This window comes from Cryptomeria japonica, chromosome 5 (assembly GCF_030272615.1).
Source record: "Cryptomeria japonica chromosome 5, Sugi_1.0, whole genome shotgun sequence".
NCBI lineage: Eukaryota > Viridiplantae > Streptophyta > Pinopsida > Cupressales > Cupressaceae > Cryptomeria > Cryptomeria japonica.
Window position 1 is genome coordinate 711579295 of NC_081409.1, and position 10041 is coordinate 711589335.

Here is a 10041-nt window from a genome sequence, read left to right on the forward strand (position 1 = left end):
CATATAATCTCTATAGATGTCTCTTGAAAATCAAGAAATCATCATGAACAATAGGCATAGGGTTCTAGAAGATTGTCTGCACAAGTGATAGGCATGGGCTATTAAAACCTAAACAAGAAAATCCCTAGTAAAAGAAAAATTATACTTCAAAGCCTCTGAAACTTCAACTATATTGTTGGTTGTTGAAAAGATCAACAACGTAGCCATACCTATGCAACACATCATTTTTTCCTTCCAACATTTCCAAAGAATTGTCAGAAATAAAAAATATTGAAATATATTTGTTGAAACTTATGCATGGTAGAAATAAAACCCTACCTATGAAAAACATTGTACTTCTTGTTGAATATGGAGAGCTTGATTCAAGCAACTTTCATAAACCCTAGCTTGTGATTGTTCATGTCTTGGAAAATGTCATCCTTAGTGTAGGGATACACAAAGCCACAGATGGGAGCCCATAACTAGTCATATGTCAGATTGAATTTTACACCATGTTGAACTTGGTTGATCAACTTTCTATACAAATATTTTGGTGCACTTGGAATGCCTGGTAGCATTAGGGTTTCATCCAGCTATGATGCACAAAATTTAGATGACAAAGAAAGCCTTAAGGGAGATGAGTCTAGAGAAAGATCTCAGGTTTGATTTTGTACATCAAAATATTTGTTAGGGAGAAAAAACAGCATGAGATTACTGAATTCTAGTGGACAATGTCCTATATATGGCCTATTGGCTAATAATTTTTTTAAATAAAGTAGAAGCTTAAATGTCAGAGAACATAATAATATCTTATATATGTTTATTTAAAAAATATTAATTTTTTAGTTGTTTTATTTATTTATAAATTATTTAATTAAATTGAAAGTTTTTTTTCTATGAAGAGTGAGTTAAGTGTTAAGTTTTGAATTTATTTATTTTTAAACTATTTTTATTATATTGAATTTTATTTAAATGAATCAGTTAAGTGATAAAATTAATAGTAACAAATGTTTATGATAAAAGGAGAAAAAAATTTAGCCCCTTTATTTTTCATTGTATTCTATTTCATTTTTCTATAATGCAAAATTACCTCCTCTAATATTTATCATTAGGAGAGCTTGTTTAAATTTAAATTCTCAATCAAAACATTGTGAACAACTCTATATTATTTTAAAGTGCTTTCAATAGATATAATCAAGTATAGAAGACACCATATTTTATGTCTTGCGATTTAGTCATAACTTCAAGATATGGTTATCAATTGTGTAGTATAGGAGTTCACAACTCATGAATGATTTTTTTTATTTAATATCAATTAGAATAGATATTTTGAAAATGTAGAAAAATTGTATAATATGTTTTTCATAAACTAGTAAATATAGTTTTAAAATTATATTTTATTATAAAATATTTAAATCATAATCTTAGAAGGAAAAAACTAAATGTTATAATTAAAGTTTCATATGGTTAAAAACAAATTGTACAAATATTAAATTTAGTTGAGTTCTCCCTTGACACTGCACTTGATTTTTTTTGGAGAGATGTGATCAAAATATGCACCAATCATCCTAAGGGAAAGGGTGGAGTTGTCTAAGTGGTCAAATCACATTAGGGATAGGGGCGTCTCCCCTTGTAATAGAGTGGCTTGGGCCTCCTTGGATATCAGAGGCTTCTATTTTGGGGTATGTTCTATATATGCTCCTAATGATCAAAGGGAAAGAGTGTCCCTCTAGAATTGGTTGGAAGCCCTTCCAAGTATCCCCTGGGTCATGGCTAGAGACTTTAACATGATTGAAAACCAAGATGATAAGGTCAGGGGGATCCCTTCCGAATGGAAGTGCCAAGAGAAACCTCACTGGGATAGATTTAAACAACACATGCAACTATTTGACCCCCTTGGGGATGGCAAATCTGAATCCTCTGCCCTATGGTACACTTGGTGCAACTTTCAGCAAGGCCCCAGCTAAATTTACTCCAGATTAGACAGGTTCTATGTTAATAAAAATTTCTTCTCCTTCTCCCCTAACCACTTGGGAAACTCGGTGGCTATTCTGCCAGTAACCTTATCTGGCCATTTTCCTATCACTGTTGTCATCAATACTAAGAACTCCATCCCTAACAGCAATCATCTCAATAAGAAGTTTATCCTTAATACCTCCCTGCTAAATGACAAGGATGCCCTAACTGCCATTAAAATGGTTAGACTCTTTAACATGCACTCTCAACGTCCCCATTCTCACACCCTTAGATGGAACAGAAATGTCTTTTCTTGGAAAAAAATATTCCAAACTATAGGCTAGAAGAAAGTCAAGGATCTCAGGCTTGTGGAAAAAACTCTCACTAAGTTGCTCCACCTCTTGGAGCATGAAATAAAATTACATCCTTCCTTCTCTATCCTGGTAGAACAGGTAGCTCAAGCTAGAGACATTCTTAGGAAACATCAATAGGTCAAAATCAAGGGTGCCCTCATCAAAGCACGTAATCATTGGCTCAAATTTAGAGATAAAGGCTCTAAAGTCTTCTTCAATCTCCTTAAACAAAAACAAAATAGAGAAAAATTTGATAGAATCATAGTTGAGGATAAGGAACTCCTGAACATCAATGAGATCAAAGATGCTTTTGAAATGTTTTATAAAACCCTCTTTACCTCGGAAGATAGTGAAGCCTCAAAAGAGGCTAGAAATAGGTGCAGTAACATTATCCCAAAAAGAATCTCCAAGGCTGAAGCTCTTCCTCTCAAGATCAAAATCTCTATGACAGAAATTGTTGATGCCATTAAAGCCTTCAAGGATGATAAGGCCCCAAGCCCCGATAAACTTCTTGCTAAGTTTTACAAAACCAATATTGAGTGGGTCACCAAAGACCTTTATGACATATACACCGAAGAATTTGATAGTGGCACCCTTGGGGAGTCCATCAATAGGGGCATTGTTAAACTTATCTCAAAAGATGGGGACAAAGCCCTCATAAAAAACTGGAGGCCAATTACTCTCCTCAACGTTTCTTATAAAATCCTGGCCAAAGCCCTAGCCTCTCGCCTTGAGAAGATCCTTCCCAAGTTCATCTGCTCTACCCAAATAGGATCCATTAAAGGAAGGTATATCTTGGAGAACCTTGTCACTAGCTAGGAATCTATGGAATGGGCCAAAACTTCAAATTAAGATACTGCCATGTTACTTGTAGACTTTGAGAAGGCCTATGATAGGGTGGAATGGGACTTCATCCTCATGATGCTCAAAGCCTTTGGTTTCCCTAGAGAGTTCTATAAATATGTCCAAATTCTCCTCAAACATGCCTCTGCCATGGTTGAAGTTAATGGATCACTTTCCTAGTCTATTCCTCTTTCTATATCCATTAGACAAGGCTACCCCCTCACCCCTGTTCTGTTTGTCATTACCTCAGACTCTCTCTTTTACCTCCTAAGAGATGATACCCTATCCCCTAAAGTTCATGGCATTAAGATGCCAGATGACTCTGAATTGCTCAACATACAATTTGCTGATGACTTTGCTCTCTTCCTAGAGCTCTCTAGGCATAACATCGACTCCCTCAATCAAAAGCTTGCAACCTTTGGCAAAGCCTCTAGTGCTCGTATCTCCAATTCCAAGTCTATCCTATTTGGGTGGAACAAGGAAGCCCCGAACTGGCTTCAGCAGGTTCGATACTCAGTGGGAGGACCCAATAAAATAGTCAGGTACCTTGGTATCCCTTTTTCTGTCTCTCCCTCTCTCAAGGATATGTGGATTTGGGTCAAAGAAAAGATTGAGAAAAAACTTAATAAATGAGACAATAGGATTCTATCCTTGGCTAGTAGGATCCAAGTCTACCGAAAAATCCCCTCCTCCTATAGTTTGTACTACTCCTCTATCTGGATGTTGAGTAACTACCAAGTTTATGAGATCCAAAAATCTATCAGGCGCTCCCTTTGGTCTGACGGTAAGGGTAAAAGAAAGGCTCACACGGTCAAATGGCTCTCGTGCCACATAGATAAGAAACTTGATGGGCTAGGACTTAAGGATCTCAGAATGCAAGGATTTTTCCTAGCTGTCAAGTGGATATTTCATGCCTTGGAAGGACAAGAACCCTGGAAGATCCTTATCAGAAATAACGTACAAAATGGCGTCCCTGAGTCTGCTAAATCTTAGAAAGCCCTCCCCTTTAGTGATCTGATAGCAAACAGATTCTCTATGTCTGTTCAAGGCACTTGGGTGTTTAAATCCATTTGGAAAGCCTGGGAGAATGTGCATAAACTTATTACCAACTCTAATATTGACTGTAATAATACTCTGCATGGGGAAAGGTCAATATGGTGGAATCTCTACCACAACTCTAAACCCCTCACTTTAACCCAAGGCTGCTCTGCTAGGAATTGGTATAATAAAGGCATTAAATACCTCATGGACATCTTGGAACATGATAATCTCATCAGCTGGGAGGACCTTACCAATAAGCTTGGCCTCCCTGCCTCGCATAAGAGAACCTACAATATGATTAAAAATGCTTGTGCTTGTCTAGATCTTCCTAGGAACACTGATGTAGATGCTCACAGATACCTCTCATTCCAATGGAAGGATGGCTCCCTCCTCTCCAAGGTCAAAGCCAAGTCTATCTACAAACTGCTCACTCACGATACCACAATGATTGATCATATTAACTCCCTTTGGTATGTTGACCTTAATACATCTACCTGGCAGAAAACATTTGAGAAACTATGGAATTCCCCCATCCCCCCTAAAATCAAATGGTTCAGGTGGCAACTAATGTTGGATAGACTCCCTATTAGGAATAACATTGATGCCTTCGGCCTATGCTCTGTATGTAGGAAGCCTGAGACTATGCGGCACATCTTTTTTTACTGCATTTTTGCCAGAGAGGTTTGGCTGATGTTTGGAATTTCCATTACTGAACATGTTTGTACTCTTGATATTTTTGCTGGATTCATTCATGGCCTCAAGAAGGATACTAACCTATTTTGGCAAATTCTCTCTTCTTTCATACTTTGGTTTATTTGGAAGCTTAGAAATAAGAAAAAATTCCAAGGTACTGATAGGACTCTTACTAGGTTTTTTAAGAAACTCACACGTTATAAAATTGATGTGCAAGTATGTTTTTTGATGAATGTTGAGAGGCAGAAGCTGTTGCGTTTCTTCAGGGATGGCTGGGTAACCATGTTCACATATGAGATGAAGGATGGCTTTGAATGGGCTAGAATTGCAGATAACCAGACTGCATTCAATGAGGCTCTAAAGAAATTGATCAAGGAACTTAGGGACAACAAACGTCCCTACTTTGATAAGCTCAAAATGTTTACCCAGGTCCTAGAGCGGAAGAAGGTGGTGTGGATGGAAGGGCCATAAGGATGGACAACATGGATGGAAAACCAGGATAAGATTCTACAATAGGTGTCCAGTAGCCTTTAGTTGATGTATATGGTTTACTATATATACTCTCTCTCATAACTGTTTTTTTTTGTAGGAGGTTGTCTTTGTTCAGTCAGATAATCCCACTGGTTAATGGCTGAGGCTTTGCCTCCCATCCTCATTTTTGTATAAACTCTCCTTAATTTGGTCTCTCTATATTTAATATAAAAAAAAATTATTGTATATAAATATTTTTTATAGAATTTTTAATTAATTAATTAAAGAACGTCAATAATGTATTCAATCATTCAAATGATGAATTATGAAGTGTGCTATAAAATATGGATTAAAAAATTACATACTTTTTCGTAGAATCTTTTCAAATCATATTGTAATGTACTACAAAACTATAATGTATCTAATTGATAAATTTTCAAGTGAGAAAACATTGTTTGAAAGTCAAGCTTCTTGAGAAGTCGAGGATAATTTTTTTAAAGCTCATCATCTTATTGATGACGGAATACAAAATGTCATTCACCACATTGATTTAAAAAAATCATGCATTTTTACTCTAAAATTTTTGAAAATTATTTAATGAACCTTTTCCAATATAAATATTTTGTGAAAATACATTAAGAACTTGTTATTTGCCTTAAAGATTTTTTTCGTTAATATAATATATTTCCAACTATTTCCTCATTTTTTGAACAATTGAAATGAAATTGCTAGTTTAATTAGTTTTTTACATTAACATTGACTATAGCTTATATCACTTATAAAAATGACTTTCATAAAACAAATACATAATCAATCTTTTAATACTCTAAATTTTCAAATACCCATTAAAAATACATTTGAAAGTTTTAAATTTTTTTCTCTTTTACATGTGATATGTAAATAGAAGAGAGCTTTAAATTGTCTAAATTTTCAAATACCCATTAAAAATACATTTGAAAGTCTTAATTTCTTAGCTCTTTTCCCTGCCTATGAAGACAAAAGAGGGGATAGGAGATAGACCCACCAAGATCTAATCTGATTTTGGAGGGTCGTGGCTATTCTAGCTCCAAAACAGACCTGTCGTACAGCGTGTTAGTGACAGGTTAGTCAATCGCAACCGTTAACTGCAAAATCGACGGTGTAAAACGCACGATCCGTACTATCTTTTTGAAGCCAAAATAGACACGTCTAGGAAATGGGGATAGGAGATAGATCTACCTCACTCTGGTTTGTATTGAACGAGATAACATTGACCTTAACAAGTGCCTCTTATTTATAGAGGTCTTGGAATTGTATACAAATCTAAAAATTCAAAGCACGTGCTAGGACTACGAACAGGAAGGTGATTCTGGAAGTTTATGTTTTTAATGCTGGGCATAGGTAATTGTGAAAACTGCCGTATTAAATATTTTGTTTGATAAAAAAACTTCTGTGCAGGTGGACCGTTGGGGGAGAAATTAATGCTAACAAACCTAGAGTCTTTGCGTAATGCAATAGCCAAAGACAAGAGAGCTGATGTGCATTTATGATATTTATGATATTTTCAAGTCATATATCAGCTATTACCAATTTTTGTCATTCTCTAGCAACCATATTTGACCCTCCAAACACGCAAGTCTTTGACGCCGGCGCAAACGAGGGCTACTTTTCTTTGGAGTTTTACTGTGTATTCCGATCAAAAACATATGAAAACTAACAATACAGAAATGGGAAAGAACAGTATAGTAGCATATATGATCTTCGGTCTAGTTGTAATTTACAACTGTGACGGGTTAGATGCTGGTAAGGGAGATTATCTTTCCTTGGGCGACTCGCTTATTGGAAATCAGACAATAACTTCAACAAATGGCACGTTTGAATTGGGGTTTTTCAGTCCAAATGGAAGCAATAACTGGTATATTGGCATCTGGTTTGCCAAAGTGTCAGACAGGATGATCGTTTGGGTGGCTAACAGGGAGAGTCCGGCGAAAAACAAGCCTGGCGTTTTGAAGCTCTCAAACGGAGGTAATCTGGGACTGTTTGATGCAGAGGGTTCGTCTCTTTGGTCTGTCAACGCATCAAAGAAGCCCTCTCGGGCTGTTCTATTAGATTCTGGTAATTTTTTAATGATGACCGACGACAGTAAAGCTGAGACTCTCTGGCAGAGTTTCGACTATCCTGTAGACACCTGGCTACCCGGGATGTGGTTCGGTGGACAGCAAAAGCTAGTCTGTTGGAAAAACTCATTAGATCCAGCTCCTGGGCTTTACTCGTTTCGTGTGGATCCATCTGGGGCTAAGCAAGTCGTGCTCACATGGAACAACTCTGTCGAGTATTGGGAGAGCGGACTTTGGGACGGCCAAACATTTAGTGATATTCCAGATTTGCCACACGAAATCCAGTTCCACCACAAAATCAGCTATGAAAATACTAGCACTGGTTTGTATTTCAACTATAAAGTTGACTCAGATGGGATCTCACGATTTATACAAATTAAATCGGGAGGAATACAACCATATTCTTCGTTTGATGGCGTTGCATGGACCATGGTGCGGACTCGGCCTAGAGATCAATGCGCCGTATATGGTGTTTGTGGCGCTTATGGAATGTGCAACTCCAACAATCTTCAGTTCTGCACATGCGTGGAAGGCTTCAATCCGGCAGACAATCGCGCCTGGAATTCCCAAGAGTGGTGGTCCAGTGGCTGTGTTCGGCGGAGCCCGTTAAACTGCGGTGCCAAAAATGGCAGCACCGACAGATTCATCAACCTTAGTGTAATATTGCCTGATCGTACGGCTTGGACATACCCTGCACTCAGAAAGAAAGACTGCCAGGAAGCCTGCCTGCGTAACTGCTCATGCACTGCGTTTACTTTCAATTCTCCTTCAGGATCCTGTCAAATCTGGTCCGGAGATCTGCTAAACATGCAAATCCCTTCATCAAACAACAGATCGACTGTCTCTATTCGAGTAGCTGCCTCTGCACTTGCAAAGCTGCATAAACCACCGTCCTCCTCCAAACTGAAAACCATAATTATTGTGAATGTTCTCGCTCTGGCTCTTGCTTTCAGCATCTTTTCATTTTTAATGTGGCAAAGGTATCAGCTACGACCACCAATGGAGACGTCTGAAGATTTCTCGGTGTCTTCTCTTAGAATGTTTAGTTACAAGGAGTTGAAGATTGCAACACGGAATTTCAAGTCTAAGTTGGGAAGGGGAGGATTCGGCTCGGTATTCAAAGGATCTCTAACAGATGGTACGCTTGTGGCCGTAAAGAAATTGGATTCTAGTTCAAGACAACATGATAAGCAGTTCCGAGCCGAAATCAGTTGCCTTGGCAACATACAGCATGCGAATTTGATCAGGCTTCGAGGATTTTGTGCAGAAGGATCTACACGGTTGCTCGTTTATGATTACATGCCCAATCGCTCTCTAAATTCCCTACTATTCACTAGTAATTCTACAAGTGAACAGAAGGTACTCGACTGGAAGACCCGACTGAAGATTGCTTTAGGCACCGCACGAGGTTTGGCTTATCTCCACGAGGGGTGCAGAGATCGCATCATTCACGGAGATGTAAAGCCTGAGAACATTCTTCTGGACATTGATTTTTCACCCAAGTTAGCAGATTTTGGGTTGGCAAAGCTTGTGGGTAGAGACTTCAGCCACGTACTGACAACAACGAGAGGAACGAGAGGGTATTTGGCTCCAGAGTGGATCTACGGTCTTCCCATCACGCCCAAGGTTGACGTCTACAGTTTTGGTATGACGCTCTTGGAAATCATTTCGGGTCGAAGAAATCTGGACATGAGCTTGCAAGATTCAAACAAGCACTACTTTCCCTCCTGGGCTGCAGCGCAAATTTACCAGGGAAAAATGATACATATTGTGGAGGAGATTGTTGCACTTGTAGAGGAGGCAGATATGGAAGAGGCGAGAAGAGCTATTATTATCGGATTGCTATGCATTGCGATGGATGAGCATGTGAGGCCAAGCATGGGACAAGTTGTGCGGATGCTAGAAGGGAAGATGGAACCTTTAGAAGGCAAGATGGATCCTTGAATTCAGTAGATGCCAAGCTGTGCACTCATCGACAGACAAGCAGACCGTAGCGACACTGAGCGCGATCGCAAGGACAATGTTGTAGCGTAGAATAATGTAAGTGGGGATGCATTTTAAAATTAACAACGAGCTTGCAAGAGCAGCTTAAATCTTAGTGAATTAATTAGTACAAATATCTTAATGTATTTGTACAACTATTTTAGGTGAAAATTTTGTATTTTCAATGGTTTTGAAATTATGAAGTTTTGAATTCCGATTCAATTAGGTTGGAGATTTTGATTATATATAATCAAAAGATTTTTTATTTAGAATAATTTATATTTATTTTATTATTAATATTGTTTTTAGAAAGTCATTATACATGGCTTTTAGTTGAATTGTTATAATGTTTATTATGAACAATAGAAATTATGGAGTTGAAGTGAATGATAAGTTTTTACAAGAATTTATGGGTTTATTTTTGTTTTGAGTCTAATAGTCATAATAAGTGCCTGCACTCTTTAATGACCACTCAAGAAAAAGATGCATTTTATATCATATAGCATTATTCTACATAATGGTTGGATTCTTAGATGTAGTAAACACAGTATGTACATTATTCTATATAGCATTATTTTATACTATATAGCAATGACAATGGTAGCTATAATATAGTAAACATACTT

The 10041-nt window shown here is 37.5% G+C and overlaps 1 protein-coding gene across 1 annotated transcript; it reads left to right on the forward strand.

Annotated features, from left to right (window-relative positions):
* Positions 1 to 7042: 7042 nt before the first annotated feature.
* On the forward strand, positions 7043 to 9376 carry LOC131042163 (G-type lectin S-receptor-like serine/threonine-protein kinase At2g19130). Its single transcript, XM_057975498.2, has one exon. The coding sequence runs from the start codon at positions 7043 to 7045 to the stop codon at positions 9374 to 9376; it is 2334 nt and encodes a 777-aa protein (XP_057831481.2).
* The last annotated feature ends 665 nt before the right edge of the window (positions 9377 to 10041 follow it).

Excerpts from the sequence above, each read along its gene's own strand:
- LOC131042163 (XM_057975498.2), top strand. The coding sequence starts at position 7,043 with ATGGGAAAGAACAGTATAGTAGCATATATGATCTTCGGTCTAGTTGTA.